General features: G+C 32.9%; 1 protein-coding gene across 1 annotated transcript in view; it reads left to right on the forward strand.

The window, feature by feature from the left end:
• The window catches only part of LOC145681678 (guanylate cyclase soluble subunit beta-2-like), an 88,171-nt gene that overhangs the window by 59,655 nt on the left and 3,006 nt on the right, over positions 1-25,510 (forward strand). The window contains exons 10-13 of the mRNA XM_081753297.1: positions 3,723-3,886; positions 15,195-15,322; positions 19,222-19,368; positions 23,397-23,551. Coding sequence (XP_081609423.1) covers positions 3,723-3,886; positions 15,195-15,322; positions 19,222-19,368; positions 23,397-23,551 — 594 coding nt within the window. The remainder of the gene's footprint in view (positions 1-3,722; positions 3,887-15,194; positions 15,323-19,221; positions 19,369-23,396; positions 23,552-25,510) is intronic.

The following is a 25,510-nucleotide window of genomic DNA, read 5'->3' on the forward strand; positions in this document are numbered from 1 at the left end:
AAAACAACACCAACAACGTTACGGAGATGATTCCTGACACCAAGATAAGACAAAAAAAATATAAACCAACCTGGGTGCAGAAATCCGTTATTTCGGAGTTATAGTCTGCCGAAAACATGAAAATATGAAGTTAAAAGGTCCATAGCTCCAAAACTGTGGGACCTACCGTAGTCGGCTCAAGACTTCTTACGAACTAGTATGTGCCCTATCCAAATATCCAAGTTTCAGAATCCTACGGTACTTTCGCAACAATTTTTATAGAGATAGTTGGTGAGTACTTCAAATTATATGCCCGTAGCCAAACTTCCTCTATAAAAATTGTTGCGTGAGTATCGCAGGATTCTGAAACATGTATTTTTGGATGGCGCACATATTAATTCCCAAGTGAAGTCTTGACCCGACTACGGTAGGTCCTATAGTATTGGAGCTATGGACTTTTAAAGTTTATTTTTTCGTGTTTTCGGGAACCTATAACTCCGAAATGACAAATTTCTGCACCCAGCTTGGTCTATACCAGAGCTGTCCAAATGGTGGCCCGCAGGCCGCATGCGGCCCGCCAAACCATTTTCTGCGGCCCACAAAGTTCTCCCGATTTACGATTTTTATTACTGATAATGTTTTCATTTATATTTATTTATTCTTTTAATGTTCCCACTCTCTTTCGAAATAAGGCATCCATTTAGCGCTTCTGAACAACAAAAAGGCGCGGGCATCCACAGCAACTCTAAGGTCGGTAAAGTAATTACAGGCAAGGCATTGTTGTGGAGAGGCAGATTACTTCAATGCAACTAAACCAAACCAATACATCTGATCTTGCTTTGTAAAGCAGACCTTTTCTTCAACGAACTCTGCCTAGAAGATAAAAATTTAGCACACTTTCCATGTTTCAGTCGTCTGACATTAGATTTTGAAATGGAAGTATTTGATTTTTCTGAGTTCTGTACAAACATCGAGAGTATTATGAATGAATTTACTACAAGATTCTCAGATTTTGACAAACTAAAAAATGACATTGCATTATTTACAAATCTATTTCCACCCAAACTAGCAGCTCGAACTTTATGACTTTCAAGCTGATCCTATCTTTCAGACAAGGACAGAGAAAGTAGTAGATTTTTCAGGCTACTTTCTAACGAACGTTTTCCTAACTTTTGTGAGTTTTATCGGAAAATACTGTCAATATTTGGTAGTGCTCATTTGTATGAAGGAGCATTTTTCACCATGAAAATTGCGAAGAATCGCTTCAGAAGCTACCTTGGAGATTCTCCTCTTTTATATCTTCTGCGGCTCGCAACAACAGAAATGGTTGTACACTCATGTCCAAAATTATTGTCGCATATGTCTAAAAATATGTTGTTGCAGGAATATAATTTGATAACGAATTCGCACGGTATTCCTTATAATGTTAATATGTGTATAATAGACAAAGACGTGTATATGGCAAATTTCATGTCAAAAGAGCAGTAAATAAGAACAATAAAATGAAAATAAAACTTGGTTGTCCATTTAGCAACATTTTGTTTTACTCATTCTAATTTTCGTATTTATAATTCTTTTCCTACGAAATTTACCACAAATATACATTTCCCGATTATACACATAGTATCAGTATTAACGGTACCCTGCAAAATCATTATCAAATTATATTCTTACAAGAAAACAATTATAGATATGCGACAATTATTTTGGACATAAGTGTACATATTCCAGCCCTTGTAGATATTGCTAATCACCCTCATTTGATGTAATATAAATGTAATATTTCAAATACATTTTTATATTTTTCTTTTGTAATAATAATAATAATAATAATAATAATAATAATAATAATAATAATAATAATAATAATAAAAAATTATTATTATTATTATTATTATTATTATTATTATTATTATTATTATTATTATTATTATTATTATTATTATTATTATTATTATTATTATTATTATTATTAGCTGCGGCCCTCCACCTTACTAGTAAAGATGGTTATGGCCCTCCGGCTTATTATAATTGGACACCACTGGTCTATACTTTTTGTCTTATCTTGGTGTCAGGAATCACCTGCCTAAAGTTGTCAATGTTGTTTTGAAGCACTCTGTATAATTATAAATATTTTGCAATAGGATACAACATGTACAATCATTAAAAGTGGGGAAAAAGGAGAAAACTAGTTTAATCTCACCGGATTTCAGATCTATTGTCATTCAGTTATGATTGTCCAGGAAATGTTTTTTTGATTGAACTACAAGAGAATGTTCAACTCTTCAATAATAAACTCCTCGTCACTTTGAACTGACCCACTCAATTGTTTTTGTCATTCATATTCATTCATTCATCTAATTTTATAGTGGATATAAATATTTTCTTGTAGTTATACTTAAACTGGGCCATTTGTAAATTTATTATAAAGTCATTAAATGTATTTATATTCTGCCATATTGCTTTCTGTGTTTACTTCGTAGCAAATCATTGTTGTCAATTCGTAAGTGAATTTTTTTTCCATAGTTAGGAATTTTTCTATGTAGTGCATTAAATATTTTTCTTGTAAAATATTTTTTATGTATTTTAGTTAATAATAAAATGGAAGATATAATTTATAACGTTTTTTACGAGACGCGTTCAGAAAGAAACCTCTGATTGGGTCTCCGAAGTAGTGGGGTTAGCGCTACCATCTTTGCACAGACATTCACGATAGATCAGTCTGCATCCAGCCATGGTAGAGTGAAGGTTGTCGTGTGTAACGTCTTAAAATATGTGCTGCAATAGAAAACCATGCCAACTTCGAGGTGCGAGATGTTATAACTTTTCTTACGGCAAAATAATATTTGACACCAGCTATTCATCGGAAACTTCTTGGCGTGTATGGACCAAGTGCGATAAGTAAAGGAGTTGTTCGTGAATGGGTTCGTTCATTTAAAAGTGGACAAACAAACACTCATGACGAAGGGAGGAATGGAAGGCTATCAGTGGTTATTGATGAACTAGTTCAGAAAATTGATGGAAATGCTCGTGAAAATCGACGTTTCACAATCTCTTCATGAATCTCAGCGATGGAATTTCTAAGCTAGTTCAGAGATATGATAAGTACTTGAATGTTTATAAAAAATATGTTTAAAAAATAAAGCAGAGAAGTAGTTCTCAGATATAAATAATAAATTCTTCGTTTTGACTTTGGTGCTTCTTTTTTACCCAATCGGAGGTTACTTTCCGAAAGCTCCTCGTATTATTAATGTAATTAGCGATCATAACATCTCATTCATTACTGATGATTATAAATTAAAATTGTCTTTAAAACAGGTACAATCTAGCACATTTTGTCAAACTTAAGTTACAGAGCACATTTCATCATCATCATAGGTATTCTGCCTTTATTGGCAGGTCACTTGCCGCAGCTGAGAAGCTTCCATGCTCCACGGTCCTCCGCTAACCCTTTCGTCTTCGCGTATGATCTTTCTGTTTTAATATCATCCATTAATTGTAGTCTCCTTCGACCCCTCCCTCTCTTTCCCGCCACCATACCCTCTAGAACGTCCCTCATGATACAATCTCTTCTTAGGCAATGTCCCAACCAGTTTCTCTTCCTCTTCCTAATAATGTCTAAAAGTGTTCTTTTCTCACCCACCATTTCTAACACTCTCTCATTCGTTTTGCGCTCTACACAGAGCACATTTAGACAAATGTTAACATCTTAGTTGAAATTTTCTGATTGTTTTATCCTTAAGGCAAAAGTTAGAGGAGACCACAATGGAATTGAAGATAACATCAGATGCTTTGGAGAAGGAAAAGGAGAAAACGGATGAACTGTTGCATTCAATGATGCCCATAGAAGTCGCAACCATGTTGAAAAGAGGAGAAAAAGTCCAACAGACTTTCTCAGAATGCACAAGTAAGATATTGACCTATTTATACTTTAACAGATATCATCTGTACAATTTTAAAATAACTAACAGTCTCCTATAATGTGCCCTACGAATCCTAAAGGAATTATTATATTCCTAGTACAATTTAACCAATCCTATTTACATTCTTTTTTAAATATTTTGTTCAACTTAATTCTTTTTCCACACAAAACACTAAAATTAGCAACAAATTATTAAAAATTTTAGTGATCACTACACACATTAACTCGCAACTAGAAGTACCAATATCAACGCAATCTGCAATCAGGGCTGGCTCTACCGTATGCGCAACACATGCATTTGCACAGGGGCAACAAGTTTCGAGGGGTGGCAATAATCTGTCATAACTATATTATTTAAATTAAATATTTCTTGTTGGAAACAGACTTCATGATGATGACAATTAAATTTACTAAGCTGACCTTTTATTTGAATACTACGTTCATAAATCATGTTCAGGTCGCATTAGTTTAAGGTCACACAGACAGTGCTAAAGCAAATAGTCAAACAAATCCCAGCATAAATTGCTTGATTGCTGCCAAATACAAGAACTCAATTCTTGAACAGTAGCAAACACGTGTTCCATTTAGTTAATTATCACAGTTTTGATGTGAAAACTAGCCTTGTCACAAACAAGTTCCTTATCATTGAAGGTGGAAACAAGGTTTTTTAAAGAAAATAGCAGATGTAGGAGGGAAATTAAGAAATTAAAATAAAAGAGCTAGTTCCACTGGAACTGTAAACTGATATATTGAGATTGAACTTTGATATTGAATTATATAAAAAGGATTACGATCGTTCCTTTGCAGATGTGTTTGCTTTATCTTTCACTAACATAATACAGCATTATTTAAAGAAAGAAACAGACACAACGAGATTGTATTTGTATGTTTAGGTCTTTGTGAGTGCGAGTGCACTTTTCCTCCTCTTCGTTGTTCATGATGAGGTAGCATCTTAAAATCGTGGCTTTTAAGATTTTGTTCTTTCTGAAGAAAGGGAAGGGGAAAATGATGTCATTGCAAGGGGCGGATAATTTCCTAGGGACGGCCCTGTCTGCAATCTATCCTTCAGATGAGTTTTATAGAATATGAAACGTTTCATAGAAACACGTGATAAGGATACATTGCAGATTGTGTTCATATTGGAGCTCCTAGCTGTAGTTAGTATGTATAGTGGTCACTAAAATTTTAATAACTTATTGCTGAGTGTTTTGTGTGGAAAAAGGACTCAGTTCAACTATATATATATAATGTTTGTGAAGACAAAGCTCTTCATTGCTGACTAACCATCGCGTCGAAGGCAACCGTCGCATCGACTAACGCGTTGAAGGCAAGAGAATTGGTGGCCGAAATTGTATTAGGAATGTAAAAATCCTTTTAGAATTCCCAGGGTATAGTTAGTAGTAATCTATTGCTTGCACTACAAAAATCATCTTGTCATATCAAATCATATAAAAAATAACTTGTATAACGGGATTTCGGACAACCTGAGGTTTTATCTAAAGCTGTTGTTTATTAATACATGTATTTACAAATTGGAAATAGGTTTGCCAATTATATTATTTTTAAAGTAACCAAATAAAAGCAGCCAATAGCCCTTATGAATGTACAGTTGGAAATAGTACATAAGACAAGTCGAGCATTGATGACATTAACTATAATTGAAAAACGGAGGCATTGTAGCTCAGTGACAGAGTGTACAGCTCTACTGTGATGGTTCAGTCGTTCAATCTAAAGCTATGTCAGCTTGGCCGTAATGATCAACATCGTATCTGTGGATTTGTTCGGGGTTCTCCTGTGTCCTCCCACATTTTCATCCCTTCTATTCCTTTCACAACCCCTGAGTTATGTTAATCATCTGTTTTCTTTATCCTACATAGCTTAAACATGCGATCTAAAACTGGAAGCTTTTACCTTCATTTGCAATTGAAGAAATGTGTACATATTTTTATTTATAACTTTCAAATGTTTTAAATAAAGGATTGTCTGAATTATTCAGGTCTTTTTGTTTCAGTTATAATTTTGTTTATGATCCTAAAATTTTATTATGAACAAATTCAATTTTAACTCACTGTAAATAGACATCGAACAACTCAGTTCTGGATAGTGCAGACTTTCTTTCGAACCAATTAAGTTCGTTATGCAAACATTTCTGTAATAATAATTTACAGTAAATATGGCTTACAACTTCGAGTGAATATATAGAACTAACCGTCAAAGTCTAAACTATTTTTTTTCCTTATTTCACTGTGAAAGTCGCTATGAATTGGTAAAGATTGTGTATTCCATATCAAGGACTGGATCAGTTTCTCTTTGTAAGCGAAACATCTTACATAATAATTTATTCATTCAGGGATAGGTATACCAATTAATTTCTGTTGTACGCTGAACACCTAATTTACATTAATTCAGCGGCTTCCAATTAATTCAATGGTTAATAGCGCCCTTCCCTAGAAAGATTTTTTCCACGGTGCCCCAAAGACAGAGCATAAGCTAAACTATTAAAATTTAACATCTAAGGTTATTTCTTCTTTTTAGTCTTAACGTCCCATGTTTATACACAGACGCTAAGGGAGATGATTATGACGATACGGATAATAATGGTAGTATGACGAAAGTGGAAGGAAAAGGGAAAATCCCGAAAAAACCCACACACATGATGTTCGTCCACCCGAAAGCTCACTTGGCGGAAACTGGGATTGAACCAGGGACTTCACGCACCAAAGCCGAGCGCCCTACCACTGAGCCACCCAAGTACCAATGTAATATCTAGTACCATTGATAACTAATTACATTATACAAAAAATCAGAAAACAATTGATTTATTTTAAAATAAAATCATATTAATATTTGTTGGAAATGTATAACCAACCTCCCTATCTTCACTCCTATATGGAAGTTGCAGTATTATAACAATGTTTAATATGGTGAAAGTCCTGGCTTAGATGCTTAACTTTAAAATAAAACTTTTGCAAATTTTTGAAACAGACGACTATGATCCGGTCTTGAATAGTATTAGATGTTTTATCAGTAGAAGTAATCTCCAAAGACTGGACGATAGACTGTCTATTGGCCCAGTATCAACAGAGTTGCCACATCTTTATGGTGAGGGAAAATAGCATCAGATTTCCAAATTCTAATTTTTGACCAAATCTCAACATTTAAAACTGTAATTGAGGACATAAGCTAAACTTTAATCTTCAGGACATGAGATAAACATAAGATAAAATATTCACACAGACATAGCCTTAAATGTTATTTCAAGATTTCAAGATTTCAACATTTATGATACAATGTTAAAAAGAAACATTCCACATTTCTATAGTTTCAAAGTAACGTTTGGATGATTAGCGTATTTTAATTCCATGCTGAATATTCCATATTCCAGTTCATCAGACTATTACACTTTCATTCATCGGGTGTAACTATTTAGTTTAATGTTTCCTTGATGCCTTCAGTTTGTTATCAATAACTATGCATTCCATGTCTCGAGAATATTATTATTATAAATAGGGTAACTATTATTAATCTATACCTGCTTCAGACATAATACTTATAACGAAATACTTTAGTTTGTATAATATTTACCTGTACCGTGGGCAAAAAGTGCTCATAAATATGTAATATACTTAGTAGAATGTTCATTTTAAATTAACAAAAAAAGAAGAATGTTTTTAATATATGTAAGAGATTATTATGGGATAGTTGTGACTATGTACATGTTATGTGTTGACCTAGTCAAGTGAATTTATGTATTTCACGTTTTTAAAAAGGAATATTTAAGACATATCAAGCAATAAAGGTGAGGCTAATGATCTTTGAATATCTGAGTTGATTCTTGCATAAAGAAAAGTTATTATCGCTTCGTAACTTATATTTTACCAGACGGACCAGGTTGACGACGCTTTTCTATAGAGTCGTTATAAAAATTTGGTTTACCAAACCCGGGACTTTTGAAAATTCAGTTCCCGAAGAAGGAAAGTAGGGCTGAATTTACTTGGATATTACCATTTATGAATACGAACTTAACCGTATTACGAAGCGGTAAGGTCATCAAAAGAAAAATGGATAGTGAAATAGTGCAACAGGAATCTAATACCAGTAATCCAGGTGAAATTAGTGCAACACCAAGTTTGTCATCTGAGGATCGACTTTTGTTAGCTGTGCAGCGACAAATTATGCAAATGACGACTGAGATAAAACAAACCATGGAACAGAAGCTCAATGAATCTAACACAAACATGGAACAGAAGTTCTATGAAGCTAACCAGACCATGGAACAGAAGATAGAATTGAAATTCAACGAAGCTAACAAGACCATGGAACAGAAGTTCTATGAAGCTAACCAGACCATGGAAAAGAAGATAGAACTGAAATTTAATGAAGCTAACAAGCAGTATGAAGAATTAAGTAAACGAATAGAACGGATAGAACTGAAATCAGACGATACGAAACAAACAATCGTCCAGGTGATGAACGACATATCCTCGCAGTTTGAAGAGAAGTTAAAAAGGTTAGCCGATGAGTGTCAAGAAAAGCACGATCATCAAAATCATGAAATCTGTGCTGTAAAAAAGGATTTAACGTTAATAGAATCTTCCGTTAAACATCAAAAGATCCAGTTGGCTACTATGCAGGAAGAAATTAAAACGTTACAGGCTAGAGACACCATTTATCGCAATAATCTGGGCAGTGATCGCTTCGAGTTTCCCCAATCACCGGATATAAATACGCCTTCGCCGGAATCTGAGGAGGATATTATATTAGAGGAAAATTGTCCGAAGATCACTGATGAACGAAATATAAATGGTATCATGACACAGCACGCTACGGACCGGAACAATCACACCACAAGAACAAGGAGTGAGAAAAGAAAGGTAAAGCTAAGTGTCAAGATGAGCGAAATCAAAGCCATGAGTAAATTTAGTGGTAAGTGCAATGAAAATGCTAGTTCTTTCTTAGAGAAATTCCAAGACGAATGTAATATAATGTCTATCGACCGATCACAATACATGAAATTAATACCCCATGTATTACTCCCACCTTGTTCCTTATGGTTTAAGGCAATACGTGATCACATTAGTACATATGAGGAATTTAAAGCGGCATTGATCGCGAATTACGAAAATGACTTTTTGCTGGCAAACAGAGATGCCACTCTTAGAAATCAACATTTCAATCCTCGATTGCACAAATCTATTGTAGAGTTTGTTATAAATGTCTATAATGAATTAAAGGTTGTTAATCCCTTGCAATCGGAATCAAGAATAATTGCATCGATTCGCAATTTGCTTCCATTTAAATTACAGCAGATCTTATTTTCCACACAGTGTATGAGTTTCAGTCATTTATTAATGCTTGTACAATGCTACGAAACTCAATACCATGCTATGAATCTAACACAATCAGGAATGGGTAAAAATAAGAATAATTCTGATCATTTGGTCCCTGTTCGGAATTTGAATATCCGAAGTGTGAATAATAATGAACCGAACCTAAGACGAGTATACTCTAGCAATCAAAATGAACAAAATAGACAAGGTTATGTAAGGAATCCGCCTAACCTAATCAACCGAAGTAGACACAAAAATAATAGAAATACATGTCGAAATCCTAGAGATGCTATCAATCCTATGTATAGACATAATCATTGTTCACGAGATGGTACTTCGTATCCAAATTCAAATCACGATGAAAGACATGTACAACCTAATGTAGAACCTAACCACGATTGTGCAGTACAATGTACTTTATTAGATTCATATGCCAGTGCGAATGTAACATGATTACCGTTAACGAAATTAGGTTAAACCCATGTTGGTTATAGATTCTTGTGAATTTTCGTTTTAAAGTTTGTGTTAATATTAATAATGAAAACGATGGTTATAAATATTTGAAATGCATCTAGTTAAAGAGTTAGTAGCACCCAACATTCTTGATCAAATAAATAAGAATGAAAAATAACAATAATAATGAAAAATGTGTTTATTTAATAACAAAAAGGTGTCTTTTGTTTCTGTAAAATAAATTTATTTACTTCCATTTGACTATTCAAACGTAGGTTATGTTTAATTTTTATTCTTTCTTATTAATGTGAAGAATCATAATTCAATTTATAATTAGTTAAAGGTAAAAAAAAAATTACTTTATATCAGATTGATTTGTGTTTAATTGTCAAAGATTATGTTAAGAATAAGATCCATTCTATAAAATCAATTATTCAATAACTACCTTGAATGAAATTCTTCATTATTTATGACATCTTAGTGCTACTATGTATACATTACAATTGCAACATCTAACTTATTTGTTATACAATGCGCCCGAAAAGAATAAATATTATTTGTCACATCATCGTTTGTAATAATGATCGAAACTAGTAATCTTGATAATTTGTGTTTCACCCTCGTTAATTATATTTCTAAGCGACGATGTTTTTAATGATAAAGAATAAATAATAATGTAATAAAAGAGAAATATTAATGAAATCAAAGATTTATTGTAAATGTATTTATGTGAATGATAATAACTAATATTTTATATATATATGAGGGTTAACCAAAAAATAATGAAGATATATACGAGGTGTGATCAAAATATAAAGAACATATGTAATGTACGAACATTAATCTAATCAGACCAGTGGTTCTTGAATATAAAAGCCAAGCCTACTCATGACTTTTATATTCAGTCCCTTTGTCGGGCGACATTTTCTATAACGAAATACTTTAGTTTGTATAATATTTACCTGTACCGTGGGCAAAAAGTGCTCATAAATATGTAATATACTTAGTAGAATGTTCATTTTAAATTAACAAAAAAAGAAGAATGTTTTTAATATATGTAAGAGATTATTATGGGATAGTTGTGACTATGTACATGTTATGTGTTGACCTAGTCAAGTGAATTTATGTATTTCACGTTTTTAAAAAGGAATATTTAAGACATATCAAGCAATAAAGGTGAGGCTAATGATCTTTGAATATCTGAGTTGATTCTTGCATAAAGAAAAGTTATTATCGCTTCGTAACTTATATTTTACCAGACGGACCAGGTTGACGACGCTTTTCTATAGAGTCGTTATATACTTTACTTGTTTTCTTTAGAATACTCTTCATATTATATATATTTCTACTGCTATACGCCATTTACTTATTTTGATACATCATAATCTTCTATCATCTATTTTTTTTTATCCCTTTCTACTTTTCATTATATTAATTAAAGTAACATTCTTCATTTTCAGCAGACTAGCTAGTTCCAACGCGATTTATAATAATAATTTCTGATTAGAAAAACATATACTGTAAGGATAGTATTTTTCTGTATTAAAATCATATTTTCAAATATCGGAAACATTATCATGATCATCCCAGCATCAATACTTGGTCTAAAATTGCGTCCATCTCTTCCACAGAAAATAAATCTTAAATCATCCACCAAATTCAAATTTACAAAATGTGTAAATATGTGCTTACTAGAGCTTATCAAGCTGAATATAGACATGGAGTTTTGAAGCAAACTTAACTTTAAAATTTTGTATGTTAATTAAATCATTTCATATTAGTGGCAGTCAGGCACGTAGCTAGGATTTCGTAAAGCGGGGGTCCGTGATATGACATACTATAGTCATCACACCAGCTTCTCGATCATTCTATATATTGGTTCGTTTAACCAGGATTTGGTAATAGCGGGGAAGGGGGGGGTGGAGGCGTGACATGAAGTACTGTGGTTATTACACCAGGAGCTCGATCCATCTAAACCATTTTACTGGCAACATATATATTGGTTTTGTTAGGAAAATTAAACGAGGATATGTTAGCAAGTGTTTTAATAACGAACTATGAAGAAATCTCGAGTAAAAGAATAAAATAAAGTACTGAAAAAGGTTTTACAGTATTTACGCTCTTTCCTTTGTTCATTCAAATATAACAATTTTCCTTTCATTATGACCTCAACTATTATAAAAAGTACATATCCACTAATATCAAAAGTATATATTCAATAATGTCTTGTAAAATATTTTTACAATATCTGCGTTAAAGGAGCAGTAGAAAACTGTTTCTGAAACAACATGTTTGATACTGCAGAGAAGCGATGATAAAAAATTATGATTAAAAATGTCCACACTGTTACAGAACAGTACTATGCTTTCGAAAACTTGAAATTTCCCTGACTAGTAGCAGAAATTCTGAGAATTCCGTAACTTGTCTAGACATTTTAAATTCCCTGACTTTTCCAGGGTATCCCGCTCATTCGCCACCATGTATTGCAAGTAATACAAATCTTCTCATAAGAAAGAATAACCAAAAACTTGCTATACATTTTTATTTTTAACGCTGATCCTTCTTGTTCTCGTTTCGTTTTGTTTCATCCTTCCTTAAATATTTAATGGGGAGCTCGGACTCCCCCTTTGGCTACGTGCCTGGTGACAGTACATTATAAGAAGAAGGAGAGAAAAGTCTCTCCCGACCTAAACTTGAAATTAGTGTTGCATTTTAGCTATTTCTTTATTTCTATTTTACCTCGTAACTAAGTTTCCTTTTAAACTGCTCGGCTTGTGTATAGCCCGCTCCCCCCAGTTCTTTGTCACCGGAACTGGAAGAGTCACTACTACTACTACTTTACTACTACTACTACTACTACTACTACTTTACTACTACTACTACTACTACTACTACTACTACTACTACTACTACTACTGCTGCTGCTGCTGCTGCTACTACTACTACTACTACTACTACTACTTATATCGAGAACAGAACCCAACCAACCCCTGCGGGGCTACTAACCCGTTCCTACTACTAGTACTACTACTACTACTATCGCTACTACTACTACTACTTATACTAAAGTTTCCTTACCACAAGATTTACATCTTAAATCTTTATAACATGCGATTCCGATTCATTATGAACTAATATGAATCGTTATAATCACTATGATTCGTTAAAAATCACTGGGGGGAGCGGGCTATACTCAATCCAACTGCTCTTCCAATAAAATATTCAATTTATATATAATTCTTCAAACAACTTTTAAATCTATTAATCTTAGATCCGTGACAAACTTTTATTAATATATCTTGTTTATATATTTCGATTCGAAAACATTTTTAACATTTTTATAAAATTCAAATCATAGGATGCGGACCAATATTCACATCGTCACTTACGAAGATTTGTATAATGTAATGTGGTGCTGTTGCACAATAGCAGGACATTACAAATGGAGTAAAATAAAGGGAAGAAGTGAAAAAAATATATAGAAGATAGATAATTTTTAATAACACAGTGATATAATAAACTTTCTAGTTATATATTATTGCATAGCACAGAAATAAATTTAAAAACAGTAATACAATGTTTATCTTATTCTAATCTAAACATAAAATATAGATTTTTAAAAAGAACAACAGTACGTGTTTGAGAGAGACAAACAAGTTTACACAAGGTTTATTTTCTTTAAATTTATATATGACTAGTTGAATATACTCATGCTTCGCACGGGGGCTATATTTGGAAGTCAACGCCTGTGGGAGTATCACCATTGATCTCAGCGACTGCGAAAACTATGGATTTAATACTAATATCGGTCATTTTGAGCTTTTTTTTTTTTTACATGTTTTGGTATCCACCACCCCACTTCTTCCCCCGCTGACTCCCGGCCCGCATGCAATTGTAACTGAATTTGTAAGTCATCGCTAATGGAAGTGTCACCATTGATTTCAGCGACAGCAAAAACTATAGATTTGACACTAATATCGGTCCTTTTGGATTACTTTTATATGTCTCGGTATCCCCGGCCCGGAGCGGAATTGCGTGAATTTGGAAGTTAATGCGATCGGAGTTTCATCATTGATTTCAGCGACCGTGAAAACTATCAATTCAACACTAATATCGGTCATTACTATGACTTATCGGTCATTTTCTACTACTTTTACATGTCTCGGTAAACGCCCCCCGGTTCGAATTTTGACAAAAACGTTTAACTTTGGTCTGGAGCCTGGACCAAGGTATTCGTGACTAAAATTTGGTAACTCTCGGTCAATTTGTCTGGTTCCCAAGCCGGTTCCGGTAAACGCCCCCCCTGAGACTCCCTGGTTCAAAATTAAAAAAAAACGCTTCGTTTTCATCTGGGGCCTGGGCCAAGGTACCCCTGACCAAAATTTGGTAACTTTCGATCCACTCGTCTGGTACCCAGGTCGCACAGACATACAAACAGACAAACACATAAACAAACTCTTTATTTGATTTATATTAGATTATAAGTGAAACAATATTTTTCAGTTTTACGTCCCAAGATTACTCCCTGTAGGTTAAAAGAAACAAACGATTGTTGATGAAAGTGAGTGATTGTGAAATAATTAATGTGGACTGAGAATGTGGGAGGAAATTAGAGAACTCTGACAAAATCCATAGGCCCGATATTGTCCACCACTGTTATGGCCTGGAATTGTCCAGGGACCCCTCGCACCAGAGAAGAGCCACAGTGTCTCCTATCACTATAAATATTGGTCGATGTAATCCTTATGTGGGCGCTGGGAACTTAATAATTCTTCAACGTTACCTTGAGACTGTTAAATATATTTGCATTTCATAACACACAAGATTATATGAATTAAACAAATAAATAAAAAAATCGCTAGATAAATATGAGTGTATGTGGATTAATGCAATATTAACACAACACACGTAGCTACTGCTGCCTTCTTGGTGTCCTGTTTTACACACACACATTCGTCCTGCTGAAGAGAAATGATTAAGTTTTTATGTTGTTACCTAACCAATTACTTACTGGCGTTAGTTTTTATTGAGAAGAACGCTCAGTTCTTAACAAATATAGATCTTCCAAATTTAAAGGAGAATTTCAATATTTTGCATGTGACTGTATGCTACTTTATATTTTCTGTTTTTAAAAAGATATACCCGCTTATAACTTAAAAGTTGGGGAAGTTGGATGCTACACTTTATATATATGTGTGTACGGTATCAATGTATTTAATAATATATTTTTATATTTTTGAAGATAATTATAATAATGAAAAAATTTATATTTAATATTAAATGCTAATATTATTTAGCTTGAATTCTAAGATTACAAAATTATATTACTGAATTTTGTAGATTGATTTCGTCAAATGGAATAAATCCTCTCAAATTCACAAGAATACAACATTTCAAGTAACAAGCAGTCCATACCTTATAAAATGTTATGTTTCATTAGTTTATAATCTTATGATTCAAAGTTTATAAACTTACGTTTCCTTAATGACTAAAACTCTGTTTCCAATCAGTTCTTTTCAGTGATATAGTTACTTTCACCGTGATTGCGTCACAGAGTACACCTATACAGATTGTGGATATGTTAAATACCCTGTACACAAAGTTCGATGCAATTACAGAAGTTAGTGGCGTTTATAAGGTAAATTTTTTGTTATAACTAATCCATTTGAGAAACAATCTTATCAATAGGCTCAAAAGGTGCTCAACTTGTTCTTCCGTATTCTGTAGATAAGCCCATGGTAACGTGTGAAACATCGAAATTTCGCACAAAACTCAATATTTCCAAGACATAGATAAAGGGAGGTTTTAGTGGGGATAGAATGGATGCCCACAGGTAAGTTTTAGGATGCAGGTTGCACCCATGTGCTAATATGGGTAGATGGAATATTTTTTTATTGAGAATGGTACAATCACACTGAGGAATGGTAAATTTGAAGATGAAACTTTCATTTCGAAAACAAAATGTTATGTTTGCAGGTAGAAAGGTAATTTTGTTGGGAGACAGGTACATTTGGGGTGAGAAAGGTAAATTTGGAGGAAGAATTATAATTTTTTTGTGGAAGAATGGTGAATTTAAGGGAAGGAAGGAAAATTCTTGTGAAAAAATTTTGTATTAGAGGGAAGAAAGGTAAACTTGAGGTGGAAGAATGGTGAATTTGAGGCAATAAAGGTAAATTTGGTGTGGAAAAATTGTGTATTTGAGGAGAGAAAGGTAAATTTGAGAGAAGAAAAATAAATATGGGGTAGAAGAATAGTAAATTTGAGGCAAGAAAGGTAAATTTGGTGTGGAAAAATTGTATATTTGAGAGAAAAAAGGTAAATTTAATGGAAGAAAGGTAAATTTGAGGTGGAAGAATGGTGAATTTGAGGCAATAAAGGTAAATTTGGTGTGGAAAAATTGTATTTGAGAGAAGAAATGTAAATTTGAGGAAAGAAAAGTAAATTTGGGGTGGAAGAATGGTGAATTTGAGGGAAGAAAGGTAATTTAAGTGTGGGGAAATTGTGTATTTGAGGGAAGAAAGGTAAATTTGAGATGGAAGAATGGTGAATTTAGGGTGGAAGAATTGTGAATTTGTGTGGAAAAATTGTGTATTTGAGGAAAGAAAGGTAAATCTGAGGGAAGAAAAGTAAATTTGGCGTGGAAGAATGGTAAATTTGAGACAAGAAAGGTAAATTTGTGTATTTGAGGGAAGAAAAGTACATTTGAGGTGGAAGAATGGTGAATTTGGGATGTAAGAATTGTGAATTTGTGTGGAAAAATTGTGTATTTGAGGGAAAAAAGGTAAATCTGAGGGAAGAAAAGTAAATTTGGCGTGGAAGAATGGTAAATTTGAGGCAAGAAAGATAAATTTGGTGTGGAAAAATTGTGTATTTGAGGGAAGAAAGGTAAATTTGAGGGAAGAAAAGTAAATTTGGGGTGGAAAAATGGTAAATTTGAGAAGCAAGAAAGGTAAATTTGGTGTGGAAAAATTGTGTATTTCAAAGAAAAAAGATAAATTTGAGGGAAGAAAGGTAAATTTGAGGTGGAAGAATTGTGAATTTGGGGGAACAAATGTAAATTTCGAATAAGAATGGTAAATTTGGGGCGGAAGAATGGTGAATTTGGAGTGAAAGGTAATTAAGGGAAGAACGGAAATGTGAGACGAAAGAATGGTGAATTTGGGGAAATAATGGTAAATTTGAGGGGTTGTGCCCAATCTCTTGAAGGAATGGGCACTCCTGGACGGCATATATGGAAATCAGTTACATAAAAAATAAATAAGTTGTAAATGTTTAGACTGGTGATCAAAAACTTCTTGTTACTGCATAGCATACACATCTTAAACCTTTGTGCTTCTTATTCTGCTGTTGATGACGATGAATGTATCAATTTTATTGTTTCAATTTCTGTATAGAATGCCAATATCGGAGTTTAAATTTGATTCCTTCGTTCGAATGAAAAAGATCTCATATGCCTGTCTTTCTATGGATTTTTTTTCTTTTTTTTTTTATCGCTTCCATTTTATTGATGTTGCACTTTTCATCTTTAATCTTTTTAAAAGGCTCGATATTTGGCATCGCAAATATATTCCTTCAGCCTAGTGTGTATATTCATTTTATTATGCATATGCAAGTGTATTGTCACGTACAGAAGACTTCATAGACACATAGATCCAGCAGATCTTTCTATTACAAGACAAGTTATCTGATATTGTATCTCGTTATTCGGTACATCCTACTTATCTATTCGGCACATTTACCCATTACATGCCCTGGCACACCTTATAAACCTTCGGAACGCCCCTGTTTGCTGTGTTCGTCTTACTTGTGTTATTACTGTTGTAGAACACTCCAAAATTTGGTTGTTTTTCGATGTTCATAATACTGTAGTATTCCTGGTTTACAACACTGAATAACAAGTATTACATTGCAAGTCTTCGTTTGGCATGTAGATTTGGAATATGTAATAATCTGACACATTGTTATAAAGAAAAATATAACTTTATGTGGGGTTGACAACGATGTTAATCTGGTTGTATTACAAAGTATGTCAAACAATGTCCTCTGCCAATATGTGCATGGCCTGAAATTTTAGCATTTTGTATTTGCAGTGTGGCCAGATTCGGCTGCAAGTAGCGGATTTGGCAAATTTTTAAAGTGCCTTCGCTACCAAAATTTCAAATTGGGTTACATGCTATTTTTGAGGCTACTTTTAATTATCTGAAAGCTATAAGTCTTAAGAATGAGCTAATTTCTTATTTTCATATATGAAATCACAAACTATTAGTTTTGTATAGTATAATAAAAGTTTTGTTTGTTGAGTATTCTATTCACAATGAATAGTTTTACTAAAACTAACATATTCGATACTAGTTTCATTCTAGCTTTAGTATTTTCAATCTCCAGATCTGACAACAGTACGCTCTTGATAGTTAAGTTTCAGCTGTTATCTTATCATTGAACATCTCACTTTCGTAGTTAATGTCCAAGTCTAATATTTGTATGAACCTTTGTAAACGTGAACATCATAAATTTAAATGTTACTCTATTATCCATCTAAACATAATGAGTAAGTGAAACTACAATAAAAACTTCTAAAATTCATAGCTCCCAGATAAAGTTTAGCAAATGAGTTCAAGAAATGAGGAATAACAATGAAAAATCATAATGAAACTTTCTAAAGTGTATTTAAGAGCCCACAAAGCTGACTTAAGCAAACACGTCTCCTTGGAAATCACAAAGATCGCCAAGATTACACTATTACCATCTGCCCCAATTCATTACACCTTGTAGTTCTACTGCTCCTCACGTAGTATGGAATTTGCCATAACACACCAATGGCAACAGTTCGAAATTCCGGTTGCCGCCTGACCATTGCCAACTCAGATATCTGACGTATTTCCAACTCCAGATGCTTCCATTAAATCGATAAGAATATAGGATAATTATTAAAAGTGTATAGCTGCAAAATGATTCATTTTTATGTTTGGGGTACAAATAGTTTAAATCTGCTACTCTTAAAGCACAATCTTACTACCTTTCAATCTGGAAACAGTGTTTGTATCTATTAATTTGAAAGTTACAAGGGCGTAGCAAGGTAAATGGTCACCTGTGAGGTTAAATGAACAAACTAAAACTTAAAGCACTTGACTCCAGCCTTCAATCTTAGGAAAAGCACTAAATACTTTTAATCTTGGTTTCGTTATTTTACCCCACTAAAACAATTCGCCTATTCAGTGTATTTCAAAAAGCATTTTTTTTAAAGGTTATTACTATCTTTTTACCATGAGTGCTTAACTTACATAATTCTAAGTTTCTTCATTTATATTGGAAGAGCATAGGTATGACTCTATAAACTTTAATAGTTGCTGCTAATTGCTTTAATAGTTACGACCAACACAAATCTAAAAAATGAAAGTAAAAGCTATGATTTTGTGTATGTAATTTTAACTTAAATGAGTGTGCCAAGAGGTGAACTTTTTTTTAACGATTTTATACATATTGTCTACTTTTTTGTCTTGTATTTATATTCTTCAAAATCGTATGCTTTTGTGATAGGTGGAGACCATTGGAGATGCTTATATGGTAGTAGGGGGCGTTCCTACGTCGACTCCTGACCATGCTGAAAGAGTTGCCCAGCAAGCTATAGGGATGGTCACAGTTTCTAAAGAAGTAAATAGCCCAGTAACAGGGAAGCCTTTGCAGGTAATTTATTCTTTGCATTTGATAAGACCCTTGAACATAATGACAAAACTAACAATTTTGGTCTGCCACCAGGATACTGGGAGATCCAAGAAAGAACCTTTTATGTCCTATTTACATAACTGTTCCTTTACGATGGCCAGTAGAGTTTTTTTACTATATCTTGGCTAGAAAGAATATGAAACATTTTCTGGTAATTTCTTGCTTGACATTTTGATAATGATCATTTCAAATATAAATAACATAGAAGTATTCACTGAACGGAAAACATTCGCTGTTGGAATCAATATTCTAAGAGGGCTATCAAATGTTGGAGTATATAAAAATTAGTTATCACAAAGTTTTATGGTACTTTTGTAACATTTTAATTCCAAGAATAACACCTTTAGTTCATAATTCTCAGCTCAGCCAAGAGACTGAATCATGAATTTTGCTTAATCATGAGGTTGTATGTTTTATTTTCGCTGTACAGGCGTTTTCCCTTAGAAAGGTTAAAAAATATAATATTTAAAACTAATAAAACAAGATATTTTAAAATATGTTTAGATGTTTTTAAATATAAGTTTCGGTTCTATTTTTAAACAGAATATCGCAATATGAAATTAAATTCTAAATTATGTGCTTATCAAATTAAAGATTTTGTCGTATGCAATAGCATTGATTTCCACCAAATATTTCATATTTTCATTTCTCACTTCTTTCAAAAACAAAATATGAATACCCTGATTACAGTAAATGGATTATGATTAGCTTGTAGTATAATATAGACATCAAAACTACCTTGGTGTTTGAAATTGTGCTCTTTATATAAATCAACATTACTAATATCTGTACAACCATGTCATAGCAAATGTTCAATAATTCTTTGTAATATAGGGGAAAATATTTAGGTATTTTTTTTAGACTTGTCAAAGGCTTTTGATTTAGTACTCCATAATACATATGCTAATTGAGAAAATAAAAGCCTATGGCTTACACGGAGTAGTAAATGACTGGTTAAAGTCATATTTGGAAAACCGGACTCAATCGGTTGAAATAGTATATACGGATAAAGAAACGTCATCTCGTAGTCATTTCTTGTCGCATTCCAACCCAGTTTTAAGCAGTGTTCCACAAGGTCTCGGTTTTGGGACCTGTCCTTCTTCTGCTATACGTCAATGATCTTCCTAACTACATTCATTCAGTAGAATCAACCTTATATGTAGATATACAGGTTCTCATTACAGGTGAAAATTACGACACACTGCAACAGGAAATAAAAAACATAAACAATGAATTACAAAAATGGTTTACTTTACACGGTTTAAAAATAAATATAGAAAATTCGGTGGCTTTGAACTGTCACCATTTATGAAACAAACATACTCATGACATAAATGTATCAATCATAAAGTTTGACTTAAAGTATGTAACTTCAACTTTTTTTTTTTTTTTTTTTTTTTTTTAGGTCTTCACCCTTACTTGTAATACCTACATAATGTCGTTAGCACAAAAACTTAATAAAGTTTTCTACGCCTTGAAAGTTATTAAAAATATTTTGGATATAAATACCTGTAGAAGCATTTATTTTGGGTATCTTTCAATCTTTGTTAATGTACGGCATTATCTCTGGGGAAATGATTCAAGAAGTAAATTAATCTTCCGTATTAAAAAAAAAAAAAAAGTTATCAGGATATTAGCCAATGCGAGAGTAAACGAACCATGTAAAAAAACTTTTTATAAGGTTACAAATATTACCACTGCCATGTCTTTATGTATTACAGTTATTAATTTTCACGCGCCAGAACCTTAATGCATTCTTTGCCAATAAAGGAAACCTTCACTGTCATAATACTAGATATAGGGAAAATCTTCACATTCAAAATCATCATTCAGCATTGTTTCAGAGCGGTCCCATATACTTAGGTCCATCATTATATAATAACCTCCTTAAAGATATTCGTAACATTGAGTCAATGAATGTATTTAAATCAGTTACAAAGAAGTATCTATTGAACAATTGTTTTTATTCAGTAGATGAATAACTGTCTGCTAAATGCAGCTTGTAGATTGTATAGAGTAATTTTGTCTCATATAGCACCATAGCGTTATTGTGTTTTAGTATGTAACAACTATTTCTTTGTGTCTCTTTTATTGACGTGTCACATTCATACGCTCGTCTTTCTTCGAGCTTCATGTATGACTTATGGATGAAAATAAAATAAAATAAAGTAAAATATATTTCGTACATTTTAATTGAAAAATAGGAGAACGCAACTTACTGTGTGACTTAACTGCAAGTGAACAATAAACTTTTGTGTTACCTTTGTGTTATCAAACAATGATTTAAATTACATAGATGTGACATAACACATACATTCATGTTTCATGAGTTTATACGTAAAAAATCACTATTTTTACTTTACAGCTTTTGTTTAACAAAACTTATAATGCTTAAAATAATATGAAATATAGCCTTCAGTGAAAAACAGGTTAACACACATATTGATTAGCCACGAGAAAAGTGGTAAAGCTCAATAATTATTTCCTAGATTATGTCATAAATAGAGGCATCTTATGTATCTGCCAAAAGTAAAAAGTGTCAAAAGAATAACTCTTGAATGCACTACTAGATTGCTCAATGGATAACACAGTAGATGCCAACAAGTAGAATATAAGATCATAGTGCTGCAGTGGCTGTACACGTAATAAGGAAAAGTAACCTGTTTAAACAACAAATGACTGATTTAATTTTGTATGTCTTGAGTTTTACACAGTACTCCCAACCATCGTGTGTTTAAGATTATTTCCGGTAGTAGTTTCCAATTCAGCATTTATCCATAGCACATTGTTTCTCAATAAAATATTTCTTCTTATATTTCTTAGAACTTTAATAATCCCAAGTATCTGAAATTTTTGTCGGAATTTAAACCAACTATAAATCATTTTCAACTTTCACTTAATAAAAAGTTTGCAAACTATGAAATTGGTGAAATACATATTTCACATGAAAAGTATCAGAATCAAGTATTTTTTTTTTATTTTCAGTAAAATTAAGAGATTTTAAATTGTATCACTCTTTTGGGCATGTCATGTGTAAACATGGTGTTAAGTTTTATTTCCATCTGCTATTATGCGAAACGAAACTATTTGTTTACCTTTCATTCTTTTTTATCCAATACTGTAAACCAGGAGGGAGGTTCTATTAATTTTAAGATGCTCTTAAAGGCGATCAATGTGTACGCCATTTTTGTTTTTTTACCTCATTGATTTATATGAGAATGTATTTTTCTCTTTTCTTAAAAACAAACGTTTTTAGTTAAATGGCTCTTGGTTTTGGTCTCATTTTGCAGCAAAATACATCAAGTTTTTTTTTTTTTTTTAATCTTATTCCTAAAGAGGTCCAACGTAGCTTCCATTGGTGATGCAGTACACATCCCACCTGAAGTCTGACTTACTCGACAACGTCTTCAGACGTATGGAGACGACATGAAGACTTTTTGTGTCTTACCGAACATCCAGTTTCAATAAAACACTTATGTCATTGATAAATAGTAGGTGTACTGGGAGGATCTTTACCATATTTCGTACAAAAGTTACGTTGCACAGGTGTCGCAGACTTGGATTCTTCAAACCGGAACTGACAGCTAGCACGGTCGGGACCAGTAAAGACAGCCATCTTTCATGCAACTGCCGCTAGCGCTTGCGGTGGCTTGTTCCTGAACTAGTGTACTACGCGAGTCAAAACTTGATGTATTTTGCTACAAAATGACACCAAAACCATGTCTGCAAGATAAATGAATCAATCAATATGAGTTTTCAAAGTTGTAAAGTTCTTTTTGATACACCCTGTACATACATATATATATATATATATATATATATATATATATATATATATATATATATATATTGATATTGATAGTGTGGGTTGTCACCTTCTCTCATTTAATACGTGTAATAACTTTCAAATAATGACTGTCATTATGTATTGTGCGTATATAACTGTATTTGTGTATATATCTATTAAGTTGATCATTTGTATTTTAAAGATTCGTGTTGGAGTCCACTCAGGACCTGTAGTTGCAGGTTGTGTTGGTTTAAAGATGCCTCGGTATTGTCTTTTTGGTGATACAGTAAACACAGCTTCACGGATGGAGTCTCATGGAGTGCCTGGGAAAATTCATATAAGTGCCACAACTCACAAGTAAGTTCATGAAAGGAGATATTTGCAGTTGATATAAAGACTTCTTACAGGTTAAACATGCTTTGCATAGCTTTTGCTGCAACAATCATCCATCTGATAAACTTTCTTTATCACAAAATTATTTCTTGATACTTCAGGCGCTGAATCCTGTTTTGGAACTGTTATTAATGCTTCTCTTTCTTTTATAATAATTACTAGTACCTTCAGATTATAATTATTAGTACGATAAAATCTGTCTTTAGCAGAATCAAACGAAACTAGCAAAAATTTCCGTTAAAGATAGGTTTCCGGTTAAGGAAGGTGCGAAAAAAAGTGCATGCATATAATGGACATACTGAGATAAAATAGGATGCTGTACGTACCTTAGTCAATTTGCAGACTATTTCTACTACGAATTAAATGCACGCAAAACTTTAAATGAACAGAAAAGCTATTGTACTCACGTTAACTTAATTTTTCCAATAGTCCAGTTTGTGTGTGTGTGTGTGTGTGCACCGATGCTTGTCTGCTCAATTTTCCACAGACTTTAGCCTGCAAAAGCACACTAAGCAAATCAAAGTCATTTCTACGTAAGCCAAATGTTGCAGTTCCTTTAAACTTTTGACAGAATCTTGATAAATCTTTAGTACACATTCTTTTTCCAACACATTGCCTTATTTCTCTTCTTCCTCCACCTCCTCTTCTCCTTTCAGACTCTCCTTATAATTCTCAATTAAAGCATGTATATTCGTCGCATCTGCTTCGGTTTGTACATCACTGTCTATTTTCCTAAAAATATATCTAACCTCCCATAGGATGTTTGAAAACTTTCTGAATGCTGCACTTCGAAACTTGAAATATTCCGTTAAGATGCTTATTTCGATTTCTGTTAATTCAGTTTCCATTTAGTGAAGGGAATTTAACACTATTTTTGCAAGCAACATGAAATATTTCCGTTTAACACACATTTCCGTTTAATAAAGGGTCCGTTGAAGACAGGTTTTACTGTACTAGTAATACACTAACGTAGCCAAGAAGGAAAGACGATCCTTGGGGTCCAGACCTCCTCGAAAATTAAGGAGAAAACGAAAAAAAAATTGAAACCTTTTGTTATCATTTAAGTGTTCTATACTGGCCTTAATAATAATAATAATAATAATAATAATAATAATAATAATAATAATAATAATAATAATAATAATAATAATAATAATAATAATAATAATAATAATAATAAAAAATTCAAGCTTTCAACGTACAATTTTCAGTAAACTAAAAGTTAGAGAACTGTTGTTTAGAAGATATGGATTTTTTTTTTTAAAGGACACAATCTGCTATTATTTCACATACAGTGCTTTGAAAATATTAATATTGTTCCTCTCGTAGAATAAGAAAAAAAAGTGCGGTGTCAACTGTACAAAATTAAATAGGACTTTTCACATTATCTTTTTAAAAGGCAGAAGTCAAATCTCCTCCCTCAAATGAAATGTTTGGCTACAATCCTGGCCGAACATAGTTTCAAGACCAAATCATGATGTTAAAGATATAGTATACAGAAGGTTGTTAGATTTATATCCGACAGATTTTCAAGGTGTACTAAACTTGTGAAAAACAGTACCGCTCCAATCGTTGTAATCTATCAGACCACCAGACTATGAACTATCGTTTGATACCGCAGCACACTACGTTGGAGCACAGGCATAGTAATTCTTCCCCTGCAGGTTTCCCATGGGCCAATGAACTGACGTTGTAGATGTCGTTTTAACAGCCCAAATGGGCAGAAACCCATTGGGCTAGTATCAGGAAATTTGATAACAGTGTCATGAAAGGAAATAACACTGATTTCCATTTGCTGCTTTATGTCATGATAAGATATCAGGATGTAGGTGGATGTTTCCTCTATGTTTATCCGCACCCGCTTCTTACTGGTTTCATGCAAACGATGGACATATTTCCAATAGATTGGAGTCATGATAAATT

Source organism: Thermobia domestica, chromosome 3 (genome assembly GCF_964235325.1).
Source record: "Thermobia domestica chromosome 3, izTheDome1.hap1.1, whole genome shotgun sequence".
Lineage (NCBI taxonomy): Eukaryota > Metazoa > Arthropoda > Insecta > Zygentoma > Lepismatidae > Thermobia > Thermobia domestica.